Genomic DNA, 26,199 nt, shown 5'->3' with positions numbered 1-26,199 from the left:
AAGTAAAAGAACTGGAGATTTCAAAGGGCCTCTCAAGAAGACAAAGTAAAGTATTATAATGACACGTGCAAAGAGCTAGAGATGGAAAACCAAAAGAGAAGAATATACTTGGCATTTCTCAAACTGAAAGAACTGAAGAAAAAATTCAAGCCTGGAGTTGCAATAGTGAAGGATTCCATGGGGAAAATATTAAACGACGTGGGAAGCATCAAAAGAAGATGGAAAGAATACACAGAGTCATTACACTGAAGAGAATTAGTTGATATTCAACCATTTCAAGAGGTGGCATATGATCAGGAACCGATGGTACTGAAGGTAGAAGTCCAAGCTGCTCTGAAAGCATTGGTGAAAAACAAGGCTCCAGGAATTGATGGAGTATCAATTGAGATGTTTCAACAAACAGATGCAATGCTGGAGGTGCTCACTCGTCTATGCCAAGAAATATGGAAGACAGCTTCCTGGCCAACTGACTGGAAGAGATCCATATTTATGCCTATTTCCAAGAAAGGTGATCCAACCGAATGTGGAAATTATAAAACAATACCGTTAATATCACATGCAAGCAAAGTTTTGCTGAAGATCATTCTAAAGCGGCTGCAGCAGTATATCGACAGGGAACTGCCAGAAATTCAGGCCGGTTTCAGAAGAGGACGTGGAACCAGAGATATCATTGCTGATGTCAGATGGATCCTGGCTAAAGCAGAGAATACCAGAAGGATGTTTACCTACGTTTTATTGGCTACGCGAAGGCATTGGACTATGTGGATCATAACAAACTATGGATAACCTTGTAAAGAATGGGAATTCCAGGACACTTAATTGCGCTCATGAGGAACATTTACATAGATCAAGAGGCAGTTGTTCAGACAGAACAAGGGGATACTCATTGGTTTAAAGTCAGGAAAGGTGTGCATCAGGGTTGTATTCTTTCACCATACCTATTTAATCTCTATGCTGAACAAATAATATGAGAAGCTGGACTACATGAAGAAGAATGGGGCATCAGGATTGGAGGGAGACTCATTAATAACCTGCGTTATGCAGATGACACAAGCCTGCTTGCTGAAAGTGAAGATGACTTGAAGCACTTACTAATGAAGATCAAAGACCACAGCCTTCAGTATGGATTACACCTCAATATAAAGAAAACAAAAATCCTCACAACTGGACCAATAAGCAACATCATGATAAACGGAGAAAAGATTGAAGTTGTCAAGAATTTCATTTTACTTGGATCTACAATCAACAGCCATGGAATCAGCAGTCAAGAAATCAAAAGACTCATTGTATTGGGCAAATCTGCTTCAAAGGACCTCTTCAAAGTGTTGAAGAGCAAAGATGTCATCCTGAAGACTAAGGTGCCCCTGACCCAAGCCATGGTATTTTCAACCGCATCATATGCATGTGAAAGCTGGACAATGAATAAGGAAGACTGAAGAAGAGTTGATGCTCTTGAATTGTGGTGTTGGCGAAGAATGTTGAATATACCATGGACTGCCAAAAGAATGAATAAATCTGTCTTGGAAGAAGTGTGGCCAGAATGCTCCTTAGAGGCAAGGATGGCGAGACTGCATCTTACATACTTTGGACATATTGTCATGAGGGATGAGTCCCTGGAGAAGGGCATCATGCTTGGCAGAGTACAGGATCAGCGGAAAAGAGGAAGACCCTCAACGAGGTGGATTGACACAGTGGCTGCAACAATGAGCTCAAGCATAACAACGATTGTAAGGATGGCGCAGGACCAGGCAGTGTTTCATTCTGTTCAGCATAGGGTTGCTATGAGTCGGAACTAACTCTACGGCACCTAACAGCAACAACCAACCCCATGTTAAACTACTAAAAACCTTTGGTCTCTATGAATTTGTTTATTCTTGACATTTTGTGTAAGTGGACTCATACAGTGTTTGTCCTTTTGTCCTTTTGCAACTGACATTTCACTCAGCATAATGTTTTTACACTTCGTCCACATCAGAGCATGTATCAGAGCTTCATTTCTCTTTATGACTGAACAATATCCCATTGTACGGATATACCACATTCTGTTTATCCATTTAATTTTTGATAGACACTTGGTTGTTTCCTTCTTTTGGCTATTGTGAATAATGCTGAAATGAACATTGGTGTACAAGTATTTGAGTTGCTGCTTTGAAATCTTCGGATATATACCTGGGAGGGGAGTTGCAGGGTCATATGGTAATTCTGTGTTTAGTTTTTTGCGGAACCATCAAACTTTTGCACAGGAGCAACATCATTTTATATTCCCACCAGCAGTAGATGAAGATTCTGATTTCTTTATCTAGCCAACACTTGTAATTTTCCATTTTTCTGATTATAGTCATTCTATCGTTGTTTCTAGGTGCTGTTCAGTCAGTTCTGAATCGTAGCGATACTATGTACAACAGAATGAAACACCACCTGGTCCTGTGCCATCCTCACAATCATCGCTATGTTTGAGCTCATTGTTGCAGCCGCTTTGTCAATTCATCTCATTAAGGGTCTTCCTCTTTTTCACTGACCCTCTACTTTACCAAGCATGACGTCCTACTCCAGGGACCGTCCCTCTTGATAGCTTGTCCATCCAAAATACGAGAGATGAAGTCTCCCCATCCTCGTTTCTAAGGAGCATTTTGGCTGTACTTCTTGCAAGAGAGGGTCGTTTGTACTTCTGGCAGTCCATGGTATATTCAATATTCTTCACCAAAACCACGATTCAAAGGCATCAGTTCTTCTTAGGTCTTCCTTATTCACTTTCCCATGTGTATGAGGCAATTGAAAACACCATAGCTTGGGTCAGGCACGCCTTAATCCTCAAAACGACATCTTTGCTTTCTTACTTTTTAAAAGAGGTTTTTGGAAGCTGATTTGCCCAGTGCAATGCATTGTTTGACGTCTTGACTGCTGTTTCCATGGACGTTGACTGTGGATACAAGTAAAATGAAATCCTTGACTTCAATCTTTCCTCCTTCTATCATAACTTTGCTTATTGATCCAGTTTCGAAGATTTTTGTTTTCTTTGTGTTGAGGTGTAATCCATACTGAAAGTTGTAGTCTTTGATCTTCATCAGTAAGTGCTCAAGTCCTTTTCACTTTCAGCAAGCAAGTTTGTGTCATCTGCATATTGTACACTGTTAATGAGTCTTCCTCCAATCCTAATGTCATGTTCTTCTTCATGCAGTCCAGCTTGTAGTCTGAAAGCTTCACTGAAAACAGCCCAACACGGGTGACCCTGCTGGTGTTTGAAATACCGGTGGCATAGCTTTCAGCATCACAGCAATACGCAAGCCACCACAGTACAGCAAACAGACAGATGAATAGACATTCTGGTGTGTGTGAAATGGTATCTTATTGTGGTTTTAATTTGCAATCCCATAAAGAGTAATGACTTTCAGGATCTTTTCATGTGATTATTGGCCATTTGTATATCTTCTTTGGAGAAATAAATGTTCAAGTCCTTTGCCCATTTTTAATTTGGATAGTTTGTTTGTTTTTGGCATTGCATTTTATGAGTCCCTTGTATACCTTAATATTCACTAATACCAGATTTATGATTTCCAAATATTTTTTTCCCATTTTGTAGGTTGTCTTTTCACTTTCTTGATAAATTTCTTTGATGCACAAATGATTTTAATTTTGATGAAGTCCAGTTTATTTATTTTTCGTTTATTACATGTGCTTTTTTTCATATTTAAGGGTTCATTGTTAAAGGCTAGATCCCAAAGCTTTATCCCACATACTTTGTTGTAAGAGTTCTCTGGTTTTAGTTCTTAAATTTAGGTCCATGATTCATTTTGAGTTAATTTTTGTATATGATGTGAGGTATGGGAAGGGATTCTGGTAGCACAGTGGTTAAAGTGCTCAGCTGCTAACTGAAAGGTTGGTGGTTCAAACCTACCAGCCACTCTGTGGGAGAAAGATGTTGCAGTTTGTTTCCATTAAGATTTACAGCCTTGGAAACCGTACGGGGCAGCTTTGCTTTGTTCTGTAGGGTCACTATGAGTTGGGATAGGCTTGATGGCAATGGCTTTTAGTTGATATAAGGTCCCTATAAGTCAGAATTGACTTGATGGCAATGGGTTTGGTTTGGTTGATACGGTATGAACCCAATTTGCTTCTTCTGCATGTGGAGATCCAGTTGTCCCAGCAGTTTATTAAAAAGACTTTTCTTTCACTATTGAAATGACTTGATACCTTTCTCAAAAATCAATTGACCACAGATATATGGGTTTATTTTGGGACTCTCAATTCTATTCTATTGGTCAATATATCTGTACTTATCTGAACACCACAATTTTAATTATATTAACTGCCTAGTGCATTTTGAAATCAGGAAGTGTGAGTTCTCCTACTTTTTTCTCCTTTGTCAAGATTACATTGCAAAACTATGAATTTGAGAGCTGAATGAATTTTCCATTAAAAAAAAAAAAACTCCTGGAATTTTTATAAGGATTATATTGAATCTAGGAAACCCTGGTGGTGTAGCGGTTAAGAGCTATGCCTGCTAACCAAAACGTCAGCAGTTTGAATCCACCAGGCTGTCCTTGGAAACCATATGAGGCAGTTCTACTCTGTCCTATAGGGTCGCTGTGAGTCGGAAATCACTCAACAGCAATAGGTTTTAGGTTTAGGTATTGAATCTATAGATTACTATGGGTCATATTGACATCTTAATAATATTAAGTTGTCTAGTCCATGAAAACAGAATATCTGTCCATTAATTAGGCATTCTTTAATTTCTTTAGCAAAGTTTTATAGTTTTCAGTGCACAAGTCTTTCACTTGCACTGTTAAATTTATTCCTAGGTATTTTATTCTTTTAGATGTTATTGTAAATGGAATTGCTTTATTAAATTCATTGTCAGTTTGTTCACTGTTGGTGTACACAAATAAACTGATTTTTACATGTTGATCTTGCAACTTTGGTGAATTCACTTATTAGCTCTAATAGTTTTTTGGTGGATTTTGTGGGAAATCTATCTATCTATCTATCTAATCATACTATAGATGAATAGAGACAATTTTACTTATTTCTTTATGATTTGAATAACTTCTATTTCTTTTTATTGCTTAATTTCTCTGATGGAATTCCTAGTACAATGCTAAATAGCAGAGGTGACTGTGGGCATCCTTGCCTTCTTGCTGATCTTTGGGGAAAAGGTTCCAGTCTTTGTCCACTGAGTATGGTGTCCGCTGTGGGTTTTTTAAAAATGCCCTTTATCATTTTGAGGAATTTCATATATATTCCTACTTTATTGAGTGCCTTTTTTTTTTTTTGTCATGAAAGGGTGTTGGATGTTGTCAAATGCCTTTTCTGCCTCAATTGAGGTGACCATATGACTCTTTTCCTTTGTTCTATTAATGTGGTGTATTAACATTGACTGATTTTCTTATGTTGAGCCACCTTTGCATTCCTGGGATAAACCCCACTTGAACATGGTGTATAATCCTTTTAAGTTAAAGTTGGGTTTGATTTTCTAGTATTTTGTTGAGGATTTTGCATGTATATTCACGTGGTATATTGGTGTGTAGTTTTCCTTCTTATGATGTCTTTTTTGGGCTTGTGTATGATGGTAATGCTGGCCTCATAGAATGAGTTAGGAAATTTTCCCTCTTCTCTTTTTTGGAAGAGTTTCAGAAGAGTTAGTGTCAATTCTTTAAATCTTTGGTAAAGTTTCCTGTTGAGACTCTCCGGACTTTTCTTTCTTGGTAGGTTTGATTACTGCACAACATCTTCACTTGTTATAGGTCTGTTGAGAGTTTCTATTTTTTCTTAAGTCAAGTTAGATAGTTTATGTTTTCTTAGGGATTTTTCCATTTCATTTGTATAATCTAATTTTTTGGCATAAAATTGTTCATATTGTTGTTGTTAGGTGCCCTGAGTTGGTCCCGACTCATAGCAATCCTATGCACAACAAAACAAAACGCTGCCGGATCCTGCCCTACCCTCACAATTCTTGCTATGCTTGAGCCCATTGTTGCAGCCACTGTGTCAATTCATCTTGTTGAGGGTCTTCCTCTTTTTCACTGGCCCTCTTTTTTACCAAGCATGATGTCCTTCCCTAGGGACTGATCCCTCCTGATAACATTTCCAAAGTATGTGAGACATAGTCTTTCCATCCTTGCTTTTAAGGAGGATTCTAGTTGTATTTCTTCAAAGACAGATCTGTTTGTTCTTTTGGCAGTCCATGGTATATTAAATATTCTTTGCAAACACCATGATGCAAAGGCATCAATTCGTCTTCAGTCTTCCATATTCATTGTCCAGCTTTTACATGCATATTAGGTGATTGAAAGCACCGTGACTTGCACCAGACACACCTTGATCCTCAAGGTGACATCTTTGCTTTTCAACACTTTAAAGAGGTCTTTTGCAGCCAATCTGCCCAATGCAATGCGTCTTTTGATTTCTTAACTGCTGTTTCCATGACTATTGATTGTCGATCCAAGTAAAATGACATCCTTGACAACTTCAATCTTTTCTCCATTTATCATGATGTCTCTCATTGGTCCAGCTGCGAGGATTTTTGTTTTCTTTATGTTGAGGTATAATCCACACTGAAGGCTGTGGTCTTTGATCTTCTTTAGTAAGTGCTTCAAGTCCTCTTTGTTTTCAGCAAGCAAGGTTGTATCATCTGCATAACGCAGGTTATTAATGAGTCTTCCTCCAATCTTGATGCCCCGTTCTTCTTCATATAGTTCAGCTTCTCAGATATTTGCTCAGTATACAGATTGAATAGGTATGGTGAAAAGATACAACTCTGACGCACACTTTTTCTGACTTTAAACCATGCAGTATCCCCTTGTTCAAACGACGGCCTCTTGATCCATGTACAGATTCCTCATGAGCACAATTAAGTGTTCTGGAATTCCTATTCTCCACAATGTTATCCATAATTTGTTCCCCAGTCTCATTTTGAGTGCCTTTCAACCTGAGGTCTGGCACTATATCAGACGATGTTGTGCTGCTATTCATAAGGTTTTCACTGGCTAAGTCTTTTCAGAAATAGACTGCAAGCAGGGTCCTTCTTCCTAATCTGTTTTAGTCTGGAAACTCAGCTGAAACCTGTCTGCCATGGGTGACGTTGCTGGTATTTGAATATTGGTGGCATAGCTTCCAGCATCACAGCAACACGCAAGCCCCCACAGTACGACAAACTGAAAAATGGGTGGGGGATTTGAAGAATAGGGATTTAAGTAGTTATTATGGGAAGGAATGCCAAAAAAAAAAAAAAAATCCAAATCGTGTATAAGTTTGCTTATCATTGTATAGACAATAAATTCATACTAACTGCATGCAGGAAACCCTGGTGATGTAGTCATAAATAGCTATAGCTGCTAATCAAAAGGTTGGCAGTTTGAATCCACCTGGCACTCCTTGGAAACTGTATGGGGCAGTTCTACTCTGTCCTATAGGGTTGCTATGAGTCGAAATCCACTCGATGGCAATGAGATTTTTTTTAAAACCTGCATGCAGTAAATCCATATTATCAGCTACACATTCTTAGTAAGTTATAGCTCAATAACTTATCAGTTTATGGTAATCAATAATTGCTAATTCTTAGTTTCAAAGAATAAAACAAAGACCACCAGAGCATTAAAGAAAGCTGAGTTTTATTAACTGTCAGGCAAGGGGAAACATACTAGTGAAGAAATATACCAAGCAGTTTGCTGAGGGGTAGAGTTCATAGGAGGTTATTGAAAGGACATTCATTTAATGAAAGATCGAAAACTCACATTTTGGCAAGACAGAATCAGGCAATAGGTCTGTGCAAAATTTGTTACAATAATTTGCATTATTCATTGGTCAGCAAAACATTCAGTTATGTGCTGCTCCTAAACCAGGATGTCTCCAAGTTTTGACACTTACTAATTTTATGTCACTCAGAGTTTCAGATCATTTAAGAATTTCTGCTGAGCGGGATCATTGAGGTGAAGCACAACACTCAGTTGTGGTATGTCTTAGGCAGGTGATGGTATAAAGGAAAATTTCCTTTTACATTTGCAAATTTACAGTGACAGCAAAGGTATCTTCCCTATGAGTTCTGGATAATGATCAGTTAAGATAATTTGAGAATCCTTTAGCATGAAATAATAACAATAAATAATAATAATAAACCAAGCAATCATCATTTTGCCTTTTCCCAAATTTGAGCTTCTTTCTTTCATATAATAAATGTAACAAAATTTTAAATTAGCCATGCAATGACCTTGAAAACAATTGAAGGGAAATATTTGATTTGTTGGAATGTTAGCTTTCTCAATGGCTAGTTCTCATCTTAGTGGTCGTCCCTCCAAAATGAAATAATTGAATCAGATTTAAATGTCTGCTTCTCACCCTGCGCTTGGGATTGGAACTGATTTTGGTTCCAGCGTTATCTGCAGCTGATCAGAGGCTCAACAGAGGGGGGCTGCCTTTGATAGTACATGGGGACTGAAATGCAGCCCTCAGGCTCCAACCCTTTAGAAGCCACTGGAATTGGATCTCCTGTGCCTCTAGTGGGTAACAGCTGGCACAGATTTAATGTCATAAATATCTACAATTTTTGTTGATAGTTGATGCTAATTGCAGAATTGTTTATAGTATAAAAAACTGGAAATAACCACTAACACATCGATTGGTTGAAAATAATTATTATACGATTATATAATGGAATATTATACATCCTTTAGTAATGATGTTAAGAAAAAAGTATTTAATGGCATAGAAAGACATATGTGTACAGGCTGATCTCCTTTTGGAAATTTTTTTAAACCAGTGGGTACATGGGTGTGTGTGTGTTCACAGAGCAATAAGTGCAAAGGTATATATCAAAATATAGGTGGTGATTGTGTGTGGGTAAGAGGGTTCTGGGTTGCTTAATGTTTCTATTTGTACTTTCTAATTTTTAATAACAATGACATAATATAATATTCAGATAAACACATGTTATTTAAATGTTTGACACTGAAAGCACAAAGACAGACGAGAAGTCTCTGAAAACTATGTTCCGTACCCCCGCTCACACACTTAAAATGTCTTGACACAGTTTTGAGACCCTGATTGAAGGCTGGTTAGTACCTCTTCTTGAGCTGCTGAATAAGTTCACTCTTCAACACACTCCTGGCCCACTCCGTACCTGCCTTAATTGCCCATGGGACAGGTATTCAACAGGTAGCCCCTATGCCTTCTGAATCTGCAGAATTATTCAAAATATCCAATCCCCAGGTGAAGTAGAAACCTAGTTAACCCCACCCTGCTTACCATACAGAACAGGTCTCTTAGAATTCCCGCATATGGTTACCTTGTCCTCAGGTGTAACCTCTCTGTGTGGCCTTGAATCATGGCATACTGTGTTTTCCCCCTGGAATGTGTGTATAATTAATTTCTTCTTTCATGTCAGTTGTTTCCAAGTCTGTGTGTCTTACCTCATCTGTAATCCCAGGCACTTTTAAAACAGTCTCTGACTAACACAGTAATGGAAATAATTTTATGTACTTTCCAGATAAATGAACTTTTAGGTAGTTAGATAAACACAAGGACAAAAGATTAGGAAATATTAACGGAAAAGGTTCCCATGGAGGATAGAAATGATGCCCACCATGTGGATAAGACTTTGAAAGGAGAAGAGTCTCTTATTCTTCTGCATAGCACCGAGAGCTCACAGGATATTGAAGAGCAAGAATGTCCATTGTGTACAATCATCTGTAATAGCCACCAACATTGCACAATACTTCACAGTTACTAAAACTCACTTTAATTATATCCTCTCCACTCTAGAGATGAAAAAAATATGGTCCAGGAAGGTTTATTAGTTAGCCATCAGCAGTGGAATTAACCAACCCCTCTCTGTCAGTCTGTCACACTGTGGTGGCTTGCATGTTGCTATGACACTAGAAGCTATGCCACTGGTATTTCGTATACCAGGAAGGTCATCTGTAGTGGGCAGGTTTCAGTGGAACTTCCAGACTAAAATACACTAGGAAAAAAGGTCTGATGATCTACTTTTGAAAATTAGCCAATGAAAACTCTGTGGATCACAACAGAATATTGTCTGATACAGTGTTAGAAGATGAGCCCCTTGGGTTGGAAGGCACTCAGAATATACAGGGGCTGCAATGATGGACTCGTGAGCATATCAACGATAGTGAAGACAGCATAGGACCAGACAGCTTTTGGTTCTATTGTACATAGGGCTGCCAAGAGTCAGAGTTGACTTGAGAGCAAGTAACGACTGGAATTAAACTCTTGTCCTTCTTCCCATTGATTCATGGTTCTGTGGGACAGAGGGAGGTAAAGATGCTGAGTAAACTGGCAGTTTCTTGTGTTTATCCACATATCCATCACTTAAGATCTGGGATCCCAGCATGCTAGCTAACTGAGCATTTGTGGATTTCCATGAGTTTGTTTGTGAGTAATTAGAATAAGAGAAAGAATTGTTTATTGCAGTGGTTCTCAAACTTTAGCAGCATCAGGAGGGCTTGCTAAGGCAGATTCCTAGGCCCCAACTACAAAATTTCTGATTCAGTAGTTCTGAGTTGAGGCCTCAAAATTTACATTTCTAACAAGTTCTTCAATGCTGCTGCTGCTGCTGGTTGGAGACCATACCTTGAGAATTCTTGGTTTAGCACTTTGCTGCTCAAGTAATGGTCCAGGGACTAGCAGCCATGGCAACATCTGGAAGCCCGCTAGGTAGAACGCTGATCCCACCCTAATTTGACAGAATCAGAATCTGCATTTTAACAAGATTTGTATACGCTGGAGCTATGGAGGAGCCCTGGTGGCATTCGGCTGCTAACCAAAAGGTTGGCAGTTTGAATCCACCAACTGCTCCTTGGAAACCCTATGAGGCAATTCTACTCTGTCCTGTAGGGTTGCTATGAGTCAGAATCGACTAGACAGTAACTGGCTTGGTTTGTTTTTTTTGAGATTTGGAAAGCAGTGGTTTGGCACATAAATGATCAAATATGAATTAAAGGATACACCTCAAATTTGGAATTCCCTATTTCAAATATATTTTCCACAATTTTAAGATTGATAAATACAATGATAATGAAAAACTTTATAATCATTATAAAGTACTTCAGTCCCCTGGCCTGTGCTTCTGCTTAGCAGTAACTCAATCTTCTTCCATCCACCCCATTTGGAGAAAAAAAAAAAAAGATTTGGAGTAGATAAGCATATTCTGAGTTCAACTAATCATTTCATGCTGCTTGAAAACTCAAGAAAACCAGCCACCTGTTGTTCGCAATATGGCGTGGGAATCATAATGAATAAGCTTTTCCACTCCCCCAAACCAAAAGCTCAGAGTCAACTGTCAGCTAAACTGCAGACACTGTAGCAGTGAAGTTATCACTACAGCCAGCTTGCTCTCTGTGGCTCCATTGAGTGGTAGAGGGAGGATGTGGGGTCATGAGGCAGTGAAGACGCGTCTGTTAGGACCTGTCTCTTTCCTCATTGTAAAATCGGCCTTGGAGGTGACAACCAGTGAAGAAATGTTTCTTTACTTACAACAAGTAACCGTCACTATCTTATAATTTTATATTTTCTTCCCTACCTTGTCTATTAACGTATTAGACCTCTGAGGAAAGGCCATTTACATTAGATTCCATTTTTACAGCCAGAGGAAAGAAATGAATTTTATTTCTAACTTAGTTCTTTTCTGAAGAACAGGCTTTTTTCCTGTGTGTTTGTGTGAGGGTAAAGTATTGGGAACCTTCAGATCTCAGATTTCCAAGGAATAGAGAAGTCTAGTTTTCCAAACCTGGACTTTCCTTGAAAGTAAAGTGAACCCAGAGTGTTAGATTTGTTCTTTTGTGTTTTAAACTGATAGTTTTCACACTATGCAGATGTGCCTGCACACACACACACACACACACACACAGTTTTCTTTTCCCCTCCCCTTCAGAAAGTTTCCTTCCTCCTCTAGTATGCCCTATGCCCTGGCAGCTTGTGGTTGGGAGGAACATAGGCCAGTGGTCATATGTAACCCCTTGTTTCTCATTGTGCCCTTCTGCTGCCTTGGCCAAGTACTGCCCAAAGGGAAGAGAAATTCAGGAGCTGAGTGAAGAATTCACAGTGGAAGGATGGGAAATTGTCTCCCCAGAGGACGAAGGTGAGTCCTGACTCTGAACACTGCCTTTATTGGGAAAAGGGCACAGGGATGAAAAGGCTGCATTTTATGGGTGTATAATGGTGGAGGCAGGGCATGTTTTAAGACAGCTAAACTTAAAGAATAGATCATCTACGGGGCAGACAAGGATTTCCAATTCACTCCTTATTTTGGGACCATAGTAGGATTGTCAGGTTCAGCAAACAAAAGTATCACAGTATTTCATAGGGGTATATTTAAACTTAAAAAAAAAAAGAGTATTTGTTGTTTGTCTAAAATTCAAATTTAATAGGACATCCTATATGTTATCTGGCAAATCTAGACTATTCATCAGCTTCATGGGATCAGTATGAAAATGAATGAGCAATCAGGTTTCTCAAAACATTTGGTTTGAAATCTCTGAGGGTGGATGTAAAATATGCATTCAAAGACTTTTGACTTAAGCCATGCCTTTCCTGGGTGACTTGTAGCCCTACACTCTTCAAATGCTTTCTAAGTTGTAGAACAGAAAATAAGCACTATTATGTTTGTATCTTGCCTAAATCTTAAATGATCGTCTCTCTAACCCTGCAGCCTCCATTCCCCCAAGCATTCACCCACACTCCTTCAGACAGTCTCCTATATAATAATACCAGATTAATCTCCTTTCCAGTGGGCACATTCATTCCTTATTAGCTAAAACACAAAGTCCAGGCTATTTGGTTTAATTTTAAAGCCCTCCATATTCTTTTTTAATCACTCCCTTTTTCTTGTTCTCTTATCATTTCCAGCATTGCCTCCATCTTGCTTAGCACCCAGCCTGTAATTATGTCCTACTGGATTGTCTTTCCAGGGCAAGTATTGCTTTGAGTACTTCACTGCAGCCCCCATGCTTTCCTAGAGCTTAGCACACAGCAGGGATTTAAAGAATGTGAGCTTAATTTCTGCCCTTCCTGCCTTAAGTGTTTTTTTTTTTTTGTACTCTATACCCTCTTCGGACTTGGCCAATGGCTAATCTTTTTATTTTACAGCTTCTGTGCTTTGGCTGACAGAGTTCATTCTCATTTACTTGACAAAATACAAGTGCTGCAATACCCTGGTCAGATGCTACATCTTTATGATCTCTGCCAGAATGTATTCTTTCGATACTCTCAGTTCTTATGGAAAGTTTATATACACTGTGACCCTTAGCGTGTTCTGCCCAGTGCCATGATTACATGTGTATACGTCGTTTAGATTATGGATTCTTTTACCACAAGGACAGCTTCTTTTATTCTCTTTGAAATCTCTGATACCTTTGCCTTATGCTCTGTAGAAAGGAGGTTCTTGATAAATGTTTTCTGGCGTACATGAGGAAAATCTAATTCTCATGTAAAACGGTGGAAATAGAGGGTAAAATGATTTGCTTTGGGAAACGGAAAGTTGACGGAGTTTTCAGTTTTGTAATCATCTCCCTGTATGTGTTTATTTTAAAATATTCCCAATTAATGGGTTTCCATGTTTTGGTATATGTGCCAGTCTCTTTGAGAACAGCCATGATCTCTTATTTTATAAAAGTTAAAGCAGCAGAAGGATGCTGATTCCATTCCAGTGTATTACAAATGCAGACATTTAGACTCAGAGATATGTCAGGATCTCTGTTTGCCAAAATCCATCAGCTGGTTTATAAGTGAGTGAAGACTGAAGGCAGGGACTTGGCTTTCCTACCCTGTGTGGTTGCAAATGACGTTCTAATTCTTCCTCAGTCATTGTTCTCTGCTGAGGCTCCCACACCTCACTTTCTGGAGAAGGCTGTGTACTGGGTTTTAGTTCTCTTGTAAAATTCAGACAGAGAAGAGGAAAAGGTTTCTTCAGGAGGTCTCATGTTGGCATTAATGAATAAAGCCTCCACATCTTTTCTTGGTATTTCAAGTTCAAGCACTTCAGGGAAGCCAGAGTCGCTGGGCTCAAAGAAACTTTCCGGGCTAGGCAAAATCATTCAATTCGCAATGAAACAACTGTAATAAAGGCGGGTATTTATCATGGGTTCTCTTTCTGACAGGCACATGGTAACAAGCTCACAGGAATTATCCCGTTAAATTTTTGATAACTACTGTACAAAATATAGCTATTATCCCCATTCCCTTTGAAGTTTGGATAAATACAACATAGAATACTAAATTGGTCACATAATTGCATAAATTTACTAATTGGTAATGGGAGATATTTTATTCCAAATAAGTAAAACTTGGGTGCTTTCCATCAATGTCAGGCATGTATCAGTTAACTTGGCAAGGCAAACTTTGATAACTAAACTATTTAAATATGATATCTATCATTGTCAACGGCAGTGGGTTGGTGGGTTATCATTGATTAAGAACCTACCATGTTACTGGTAAAATACATGCATTATTTCCTTTAATATTCACAACAAAACCTAGAATCTGGCAATGTTATTATTCCCATTTTGAATGTAGGGAAATTGAGACAGACAAAAGAACTCTTCCAGGGTCACATGAAGAGCAGGGAGAGGGATTAACACAAGCAATGTAGTTCTAAAGAGCAAGTACTTAACTACTACCCTAGATACCAATGTAGCCACTGGCTTTCTTTTTAGATTAAGCATTAAGAAAAAGTGGGAAACCACCTCAAAATATAGGTACACGTGAAACTTCAGGAATACTGCAACCCAGCAACGGAAAGCCTGTGTGTCTGGAAGGGACAAAATCAGCCTACAGCACAGAGATGGGAACTCTAAGAAGCAGGACCTTCACAGTACATGTCCAACCTTGTCCTGGGAACAGAAATCTAAAGCATGTAAAGAGGCATCAAAGAAACCAGAATTGATTATACCAGGCCTAACTGTTCTGTGTACTGCAGATACCATGCCTAAAATATTTTGTAGCCAGTATCCTCAAGGAATTTGTATTTTAATGGAGGAAGACAGACATTAAAGAATATAAAAGTTAATAAATGAACGACAACAGTGATAAGCTGATGCAAGAAAGGTAATAAGGGAGTTTTGTATTTTTGATAAAATAGAGATGATTAATCTGACTTCTTAATTTCCTGCCTAAATTATCAGAAATTATCCAATTCCGTTTTTCCTGATTGTGTGATCTCCAAGTAGAAAATGAAGTTTGGGATTTGATGATGAAGGACTTTCAAAAGCACATAGGAAGTTGTGAAACAGTATTCTTGTATGGGTTCAAGAATGATTGATACATTCTATATTTGTCTTCAGTGTCAGGTGGAATGACAGAGAAAGACAGGCACAGTTAAGGAGCTCTTAAAGTATTTGAAGCAAGGGATAATGAAGAGCTGAAATTCAGCAGGGACCACAAAAATAAAAAGGAGGTTCAGTGAAAGTAAGTGGATTTCAAATATTTCATCCTGATCTTTGTCAGTCATGTAGATCACAGATGTGTTGTTACAGAAGTTTAAAATTATTCCTCTTAATTAGGTTTATATCCCACCACTCTCTGGTACCTTTCTATCGTTAGAGAATCTTGTACCCCTGGAGGAGTGAGTGGTATGCAGGCGAGGAGAGAAGCAATCAACCTTAGTGGTCACTCAACATTTCCAACTTCCTCCTGCAACTGTCAAACAAATCTGCATCAAATCTACCAGATGGAGGAAACAGAAATGATAAGAAACAATCCATCCACCTGGTGAATCACTTCCCTTACTCTACGATAGCATGTTTAACCCTCTCCAGAGCCAGTTAACTACCCAAAAGTAATAGCCACAAGATTTGTGCCAGGTTTTCCTGATTTTACTCTCAGTCGCTCTAGCCCAATGGTGTTGAAAGGAAAAGGGAAATAACATTTATCTAAAGTATGCAGTTCCTGGGTGGTGCAAATGATTAATGCTCTCAGCTGCCAAGTTTGGATGTTTGAGGCCGCCCTTAAAGCATCTTGGAAGAAAGGCTAGGTGACCTGCTTCTGAGAAATTAGCAACTGAAAACCCTACAGAGCACAGTTCTACTCTGACACACATGGTGTCACCATAAGTTGGAATTGACTCAATGGCCACAGTTTTAAGTTACGACAAGCATGTTATGCAGTTGAATTTCATGTAAAGCGAGGATAACAGCACTATGAAGGAAGTGTTGTTATCTCCGTTACAAGATATGAAAGTTAGGGTAAGAGGGGTTCAGTCTCAAGGTGAGAGGAGGTAGGTTAAGTTCACTAGCTGTTATGGGTTGGAATCGACTCAACAGCAATGGGTTTAGTTATGAACCAAGCTGGACTAATCTCTTGTTTCCTCATGGGTCTTTGCTTTGACTCTTTCTTCCTTACAGCCCACCTGCAATGCCATTGTCAGAGTCATATTTCAGAGATTTAATAAGAGCATTACCACTCTTCTGCTTCAAAATATTTGAAGGATTTTGACAACAATGTCATAAAATCCAAACTTTTCCATGAACCTCAGCTTCTGTCACTTTCCCCTCATTTCATATGCACAGCTACATTTTCTTTCCTTCCGTTTTTTAAATGCACCATGCCAGTCCCTGCCTCAGGGGTCTTGTCTATGCTCTATGCTACAGCAGTCTTCTGCCAGAGCTCTGAAGGCCTGCCTCCTTCCCGCAATTAGGCCCCAGGTCCAATGCCACCTCTTCAGAGAGGCTGTATCTGATTGCCTTATTGAAGGTAGGCTGTCCCCCCTCAAAGCCACTCAGTGCTTGTGCTATTTTATTTTATTCATAGCTAATACAACAGTCTAAAATTATATTGTGTATTTCTTTATTTTTGCTGCCTGTTTTTTCTTGGGGATTTATAGTTTCATGAAGATCTATACCCTGTCCATCTTGATAATCTTTGAGCCCTAGTAACTAAAAATAAATAATAATGGCACTCAATAAAACTTTGTTAAACAAATGAGTCTGTTTATCTATCTATCTGTCTGTCTGTCTGTCTGTCTATCATCTATCTATCTACCTATTTGTCTGTCTATCATCTATCTATCTGTCATCTACCTATCAATCTATCTATCATCTATTATCTATCATCTATCTATCTATCTATCTGCTGAGTGTGTGTTCACATCATACATACAAGTAAAAATAATGGGGCAATTAATAATGGCACAAAATTAACCTATGAATTATACATTTATGGGTTTATAGTTCTTAACCACCTTATAAAGCTTATGATCTCTAGATAATATAGTTTTTCAAATACAATACTTTCAAAGAAGAATCAATTATGGAAAATTTATACACCCACTCCTCACTTATCTGTATGGTTAGGTTACAAAGACCAGGTCATTATGCAAAAATCAACATTATACAAAAATGGAGAATGACCACGTCAGATGACTACATTATTACATAACTGCCAACCAACTGAGAATCACGGTCCAGCCGAGTTGACATATAACCTTAACTGTCACAGCCAGTGTTACTCTTGCCTCACGCCTTGGCGTTTTGTTACTGCCAGACGTACGTCATTAAAGCACAAAATAGTCTGATAGTAGATTTTTTACTATTTTTGTAAATGTGAAAGGTATAATAAAAATTTAAAAATATTTATCAATAATAGGGGAAGTGAGGAGCGTTATATAGTACACCAACGACCTAGTGTGTGAGGTGACCTGAGTTTGAGTCCCAATTGTGAGATTTTATTTTTAAATTCAAACGCAGGGTAACAAGATAGCCGGTAAGTGAGGAGTAGGTGTATTGCGCTTGGTGGAATTAAACTGAGCTAAAATTTTATCAGGCAACATGAATTTAGAACTTCTCTTTTGGAGACGTTGCATATGCATAATTTTTAATAGAGAAGTCATCATCCGTTGCCTCTCAGAATAAAGTAATACAATTAAAATCTTGATCATTCCCCGGAGAATAGGGTTCTAGTCCGCCCCTGTGTTCAGAAAGAAAGAGATATTAATCCAAATATAGAAAAGGCAAATGGGTCCCAAGCAGAAATCTATTCAGCAACCCATGAAGAATCATGCATTACCTTTAAGAGCCCAAAAAGCTATTCTTAGAGACAACTGAAAAGGGGAAGATCCTCAAGCAGATGAATTGACACAGTGGCTGCAACAACGGGCTCAAACAGCAACAATTGTGAAGATGGCACAGGTCTGGGCAGTGTTTTGTTCTATTGTGTGTAGGGGTCTCTATGAGTCGGAACCAACTGGATGGCACCTAACAACAACAGTGACCATTGGGAGTATTCTGCATTGCCACCCTCATCCATTTCTAACAAAGTTGTGGGAACTCTAAAAATGGAGAAATGAATACGGAAATTATCAATAACAGGGAAGTGGTATATAGTATACGAACCACCTAGTGTGTGAGGTGGCCTGAGTTTGAGTCCCAATTGTGAGATTCTTTTTTTTATTATTATTATTTTTAAATTCAGATAGTTGAATTAGTCATACTTCTCAGTTCTTAGCTCGCTGTCAGTCTTGACCTATGCAACACTATTCTCATTTATTTTATGTTCTTCCTCAATTTTTCTCCTTCTCCTATAAGCACAAATTTTAATGTTTTATATATAGCCTTAGAGCACATGGATCTTTGAAAATATATGGTGTTGTCTCTGTGTATGTGATTTTCATAGATACAGAATAATTTTGTGATGTAAATCTTGTTCTGTTTTCTACTTTCCTAACTCAACACCATTTTCTGGTTGTAACTTCTTACTTTTGCATGCTTGTTCACATACTGTGCACTTATTGTGTAGTATTCATCCATTTTCCTTGTGACAATAACTATGTTGTCTCTACCTTGTCACCCTCACCAAAATTCCTGCCATGGACATCTTGAACATACCCCTTATATCCCTGTGGAAGGACTGTCCTGGGATATACTTCATTCCTTTACCAAGTGGTTGTACCATTTTTCTTCAAAAATCTCCCATTCTGAGGTGAAGCCAAGATGGCAGAATAAACAGACACTTCTGTCGAGCCCATTTTACAACAAAGACCCAAAAAACAAGTGAAACGAGTATATTTGTGACAAGCTGGGAGCCCTGAGCATCGAAGGCAAACTTAGACAGTGAACTGAGGAGCAGGGGGAGGAAGAGGCCTTTCAGAAGTAAAGAGGAGTTACCAGACCTGAATCGTGGGGAGCCCTCAGCACAATTCCTAGAGGTGGCAGCAGTGGCGGGCTGGTCCTAGAGTTCAGCCACAGCTTCCTGAGGGAGAAGCAGCAGCCACACAGCCTACTCACACCTCCGGAACCTGAGGAGAACGGTGCTGTCAGCAAAAGCTAAGTACTTGCATATATTTTACTGGGCCCCCCACTGCCCCCAAGCTGGCTACAGCGGCTGAATCCCTGGGCCTGACATAGACCCTGGTGAGCACCTGGAGCCATCCTCCCAGCCTCTGGGGAAGGAAAAAATTTGCAACTGGGGGGAAAAGATAATTTGCTAGCTCTATTAACAGGGGGAGCTCAAGACAGAAGTGACTCCTGTCCAGGCATAAACTGTCCATGGACTTTGAGCACCTTTCCCTTCTGCATGGACTTGTGTAGGTCATAAAGCAAGCCTTAGCAAAATCCAAAACACTGAAATATTACAAAGCATCTTCTCTGACCATAAGGCCATAAAAGGGGAAATCAATAACAGGAAAAGCAGGGAAAAGAAATCGAACACTTGGAAACTGAACAATACCTTGCTCAAAAAAGACTGAATTATAGACAACGTTAAGGATGGAATAAAGAAATTCATAGAATGCAATGAGAATGAAAACATTTCCTACCAGAACGTATGGGACACAGCAAAAGCGGTGCTCAGAGGCTAATTTATGTCACACATCCAAAAAGAAGAAAGGGCCAAAATTAAAGAATTATCCCTACAACTTGAAGAAATAGAAAGAGAGCAACAAAAGAAACCCAGAGGCACCAGAAGAAACCAAATAATAAAAATTAGAGCTAAACTAAATGAAATAGAAAACAGAAAAATAATCGAAATTATTAACAAGAGCAAAAGCTGTTTTTTTTTAAAAAATCGACAAAATTGATAAACCATTGGCCAAACTGACAAAAGAAAAACAGGAGAGGAAGCAAATAACCCAAATAAGAAATGAGAGGGGTGATATTACAACAGACCCAACTGAATTTAAAAGAATCATATCAGATTACTATGAAAAACTATACTCAAATTTGAAAACCTAGAAGAAATGGATGAATTCCTAGAAACACACTACCTACCTAAACTAACACAAACAGAGGTAGAACAACTAAATAGACCCATAACAAAAGAAGAGATTGAAAAGGTAATCAGAAAACTGCCAACAAAAAAAAAGCCCTGGTCCGGGTAGCTTTACTGCAGAGTTCTACCAAACTTTCAGAGAAGAGTTAACAGCACTACTACTAAAGGTACGTCAGAGCATAAAAAGGACAGAATACTACCAAACTCATTCTATGAAGCCACCATATCCCCGGTACCAAAACCAGGTAAAGACACCACAAGAAAAGGAAATTATAGACCTATATCCCTCAAGAATGTAGATGGAAAAATCCTCAACAAAATTCTAGCCAATAGAATTCAACAACATATCAAAAAAATAATTTACCATGACCAAGTGGTAAGCAGATAAGCAGGGACGGTTCAACATTAGAAAAACAATTAATGTAATCCACCACGTAAATAAAAGACAAGAAACATATGATTTTATCAATTGATGCAGAAAAGGCATTTGAAAAAGTTCAACACTCATTCATGATAAAAAACTCTCAGCAAAATAGGAATAGAAGGAAAATTCCTCAACATAATAAACGGCGTTTATACAAAGCCAACAGCCAACATCACCCTAATGGAGAGAGCCCGAAAACATTCCCATTGAGATCCGGAACCAGACAAGGATGCCCTTTATCACCACTCTTATTCAACATTGTGCTAGAAGTCCTAGCCAGAGCACATAAGCTAGATAAAGAAATAAAGGGCATCCTGACCGGCAAGGAAGAAGTAAAAGTATCTCTATTTGTAGGTGACATGATCTTATACACAGAAAACCCTAAGGAATTCTCCAGAAAACTACTGAAACTAATGGAAGAGTTCAGCAGAGTATCGGAATGCAAGATAAACATAAAAAATCCGTTGGATTCCTCTAAACCAACAAAAAGAACATCAAAGAGGAAATCACCTAATCAATGCCATTTACAGTAGCCCCCAAGAAGATAAAATACTTAGGAATAAATCTTACCAAAGATGTAAAAGACCTATACAAAGAAAACTACAGTACATTTCTCCAAAAAACCAAAAGAGACTTACATAGGTGGAAGAACATACCTTGTTCATGGATAGGAAGAGTTAACATTATAAAAATGTCTATTCTACCCAAAAGCAATCTATACATTTATTGCAATTCCGATCCAAATCCCAACGCCATTCTTTAATGAGATGGAGAAACAAATCACCAACTTCACATAGAAGGGAAAGAGGCCCCGGATAAATAAGGCATTGCTGAAAAAAAACAAAGTGGGAGGCCTTACTTTATCTGATTATAGAACCTATTATACCACCACAGTAGTCAAAACAGCCTGGCACTGGTACAACAACAGATACATGGACCAATGGAACAGAATTGAGAATCCAGACATAAATCCAACCACAGATGAGCAGTTGATATTTGACAAAGGCCCCAAAACAGTTAAGTGGGGAAAAGACAGTCTTTTTAACAAATGGTGCTGGCATAACTGGATATCCATCTGCAAAAAAAATGAAACAAGACCCATACCTCACTCCATGCACAAAAACTAACTCAAAATGGATCAAAGACCTAAATATAAAATCTAAAATGGTAAAGATCATGGAAGGAAAAACAGGGACAATGTTAGGAGCCCTAATACATGGCATAAACAGTATACAAAACATTATAAAGAATGTAGAGGAAAAACTAGATAACTGGGAGCTCCTAAAAATCAAACACCTATGCTCATCCAAAGACTTCATCAAAAGAGTAAAAAGGCTACCTACACACTGGGAAAAAGATTTTAGCTATGACATTTCTGATCAGCACCTGATCTCTAAAATCTACATGATACTGCAAAAACTCAACTACAAAAAAGACAAATGATCTAATTAAAAAATGGACAAAAGATATGAATAGACACTTCACTAAAGAAGACATCCAGGTAGCTAAAAAAAAAAAAAAAAACACACATGAGGAAATGTTCACGATCATTAGCCATTAGAGAAATGCAGATCAAAACTACAATGAGATTTCATCTCACTCCAACAAGGCTGGCAATAATTCAAAAAACACAAAAGAATAAATGTTGAAGAGGCTGTGGAGAGATTGGAACACTTTTACACTGCTGGTGGGAATGTAAAATGATACCACCGCTTTGGAAATCGATTTGGTGCTTCCTTAAAAAGCTAGAAATAGAACTACCATAAGATCCAGCAATCCCATTCCTTGGAATATATCCTAGAGAAATAAGAGCCTTTACACGAACATATACATGCACACCCATGTTTATTGCAGCAGTGTTTACAACAGCAAAAAGATAGAAGCTACCAAGGTGCCCATCAACGGATGAATGGGTAAATAAATTATGGTATGTTCACACAATGGAATACTATGCACCAATAAAGAACAGTGAGAAATCTGTGAAACATTTCGTGACATGGAGGAATCTGGAAGGCATTATGGTGAGTGAAATTAGTCAGTTGCAAAAGGACAAATATTGTATAAGACCATTATTACAAGAACTTGAGAAATAGTTTAAACTGAGAAGAAAATGAGAGGGGGAGGGAGGGTGGGCATTCACTAATGAGATAGTATATAAGAACTACTTTAGATGAAGGGAAAGACAGCATACAATGCAGGGGAGGTGAGCACAACTGGACTAAACCAAAAGCAAAGAAGTTTCCTGAATAAATTGAATGCTTCGAAGGCCAGCATAGCAGGGGCAGGGGTCTGGGGACCATGGTTTCAGGGGCCATCTAAGTCAATCAGCATAATAAAATCTATTAAGAAAACATTCTGCATCCCACTTTGAAGCGTGGCGTCTGGGGTCTGAAACGCTTGCAAGCAGCCATCTAAGGTGCATCAGTTGGTCTCAACCCACCTGGAACAAAGGAGAATGAAGAACACCAAGGACACAAGGCGATTACGAGCCCAAGAGACAGAAAGGGCCACATGAACTAGCAACTACATCATCCTGAGACCAGAAGAACTAGACGGTGCCTGGCTACAACCGATGACTGCCCTGATTGGCAACACAACAGAGAACCCCTGAGGGAGGAGAAGAGCAGTAGGATGCAGACCCCAAATTCTCGTAAGACCAGGCTTAATGGTCTGACTGAGACTAGAAGGACCACGGTGGTCATGGCCCCCTGACCTTCTGTTGGCCCAGGACAGGAACCATTCCCGAACCCAACTCTTCAGACATGGATTGGACTGGACAATGGGTTGGAGAGGGATGCTGGTGAAGAGTGAGCTTCTTGGATCAGGTGGACACTTGAGACTACGTTGGCATCTCTTGCCTGAGGGGAGATGAGAGGGTGGAGGGGGTTAGAAGCTGGCTAAATGGACACGAAAAGAGAGAGTGGAGGGAGAGAGCGAGGTGTCTCATTAGGGGGAGAGTAATTGGGAGTGTGTAGCAAGGTATATATGGGTTTTTGTGTGAGAGACTGACTTGATTTGTAAACTTTCACTTAAAGCACAATAAAAATTATTAAAAAAAAAACAAAACTTCCATTCCTGAAAGCTTCTGAATCCTCCCCTCCTTTTCTACCCTTACCTAGCCATGTTTCTGAATTTTGCACTACTTTTGAATGTAAATTAGTATTCAATTTTTATTTTAATTCTCATTTCTGTGGTTGCTGATAATTTTATGTACCTATTCATATCCGACTCGATGGTAGTGGGTTTGGTTTTGGTTTTTGTTCATATGTGTATCGGCACTAGAACTTGTATTAAATGTTAACTATCCAAATACTTCACTCACTGTGTGTGTGTGTGTGTGTTTTATTCTTATCGATTCACAGCGCCCTTTCAATATTTTAAATTCATATCCTGTGTGTTAGACATTGCAAACGTCTTATTCCTACCAGGAATTTACTTCACTTCTCATTGACCAGAAACTAAATTTTGATGTAGTCAAATCCATTAAATTTCCGCCTCATGGTTTGTGCTTTTGTATCTCTTAAAAATAATCGATACTCTTTAAATGATTTCTCTTTATTTTTGTATTAAAGTAAAATTTATATACACTGAAATGACCAAAGTGTTAAACCTGAGTTATACAAATGTTTATGCTCATGTACCCCACACCCCAATCGTAATATATAACATTTTGATCATCCAGAAAGTTGTCTCATGCCCCTTCTCATGGAGACAATATGAACAACACAACAAATCCTCCCAGGTCCCACATCATGCTCACAATTGCCAGAATGTTCAATAATCTTCAAGTTTTGCCTATTCATTTTTATATAAATGGTTTCATACAGTATGTACTCTTTTGTGTCTGTCTTTTTTCATTGAACATTATTTTGGAGAAATTCATCCATGGTGTTGTTTGTCATTTATTCTTTTTTTATTGCTGAATATACCGGGATGTGTTTATGTACAAATATACAAGAGTATGCTTATACATTCGCCTGTTGATGGCATTTGGGTTGTTTCCAGTTTTGGACTAGTATGAATAAACCTGCTGTAAGTAATCACTTACAATGTCTTTATGGGTGTAATTTTCTTTTCTCTTGTAAAGCTGCCTAAGGGTAGAACTGCTGGGTTATAATTCTAGGTCCTTATGAAAAAGTTTTGCCCCACTCAGGTTGAAAAGTTAGTGTTTTGCATTTTTTCTATTAGCTTTATATTTTTTTCCTTTCTTATTTAGATCTTTAATGCCCACTAGTATATGCGATAAGGTAGGGGTTTAACTTTCTTTTTCTCCACATAATTTGCCCAATTTTTGCAACTTCATGTAGTACCCATTGATTTGTGGTTCCTATTTTATTATAGGAAACCCTGGTGGCATAGTGCTTAAGCGCTATGGCTGCTAACCAAGAGGTCAGCAGTTAGATTCTGCCAGGTGCTCCTTGGGAACTCTATGGGGCAGTTCTACTCTGTTCTATAGGGTTGCTATGAGTCGGAATCGACTTGACGGCAATGGGTTTGGTTTTTTTTTGTTGTTGTTATATACGAAGTTTCTACACATATGTGAATCTGTTTCTTTTTACTCCATTCTTTTCTATTGACCTACTTATCATATCCCTTTACTAGTAGCATACTATTACTATTATTATGGCTTTATAGAATGGCATATTGTTGTGGTTGGCTGCCATCCAGTGCGTTCTGACTCATGGAGACAACATGAACAACAGAACAAAACCCTCTCAGGTCCCACGTCATCCTCACAATTGCCAGAATGTTCAAGTTCATCATTACAGCCACTATGCCAATCCACTTCACTGAGGGTCTCCCATGCCCTTGCTGGCCCTCTACTTCACTAAACTTGATGCCCTTCTCTGGTGATTGATCCCTCTTGATGACATGTCTAAAGCAAGTGAGTCAGGCAGTGCTCTGTTGTGATCTATAAAGTTTTCACTGGCTAATTTTGGGAGGTAGATCTCCAGGTCTTTCTTCCTGTCTTGGTCCAGTTTCTATGTATTTGTTTGATGTAAGTGAGCTTATACAATATTTGTCCTTTTCCATCTGTCTTGGCCTGGAGGCTCTGTTAAAACCTGTGCACCATGGGTGACCCTGCCAGTATTTGAAACACCAGTGGCATAACTTCCAGCATCACAGCAACACACAAGCCACCACAGTATGACAAACTGACACATGGGTGATGGGTAGTATGATATGGTATCTGATATTATGTCATCCTCTATCAGTCATGATTTAAGCAGAAAATATTAACCAGTGCAGGGAGCATTTTAATACAGAGAAGTGGGTGTTTACACAATCGCTGGAGTGGCTGAAGCTGTGAGTTTGTGGCTGGGCCTCTCACAATGACACCTGTACTTACAGAACTGACCCAGGGGGTTACTACTGCCCAGGAAGCCTCTGGAGTTATTCGAGATTCAAGAATTTCTCACTGGTACTTTCAGTGAAGGTGGAGAATGGATTGCTGTTGTTGTTAGGTGACATTGAGTCAGTTCCAACTCATAGTGACCCAATGTACAACAGAAACTCTGCCTGGTCCTGTGCCATCTTCACAATCATTGTTATGCTTAAGCCCATTG

General features: G+C 38.8%; 1 protein-coding gene across 3 annotated transcripts in view; it reads left to right on the top strand.

The window, feature by feature from the left end:
• The first annotated feature begins 11,338 nt into the window (after positions 1-11,338).
• GCSAML (germinal center associated signaling and motility like) overlaps positions 11,339-26,199 on the top strand; it is a 53,937-nt gene continuing 39,076 nt past the window's right edge. Inside the window, exons 1-2 of one of the 3 annotated variants that reach the window (XM_023540326.2) lie at positions 11,339-11,492; positions 12,007-12,091. In XM_023540326.2, coding sequence (XP_023396094.1) covers positions 11,379-11,492; positions 12,007-12,091 — 199 coding nt within the window. In that variant the 5' untranslated portion in view covers positions 11,339-11,378. Of the gene's footprint in view, positions 11,493-11,944; positions 12,092-26,199 lie in introns of those variants that run through there. The other 2 variants (XM_023540328.2, XM_023540327.2) reach the window with 2 other exon arrangements.

Source organism: Loxodonta africana, chromosome 2, assembly GCF_030014295.1.
Source record: "Loxodonta africana isolate mLoxAfr1 chromosome 2, mLoxAfr1.hap2, whole genome shotgun sequence".
Classification (NCBI taxonomy): domain Eukaryota; kingdom Metazoa; phylum Chordata; class Mammalia; order Proboscidea; family Elephantidae; genus Loxodonta; species Loxodonta africana.
The sequence above is the reverse complement of the archived record's forward strand: the minus strand, read 5'-3'. Positions and strand labels throughout refer to the sequence as shown.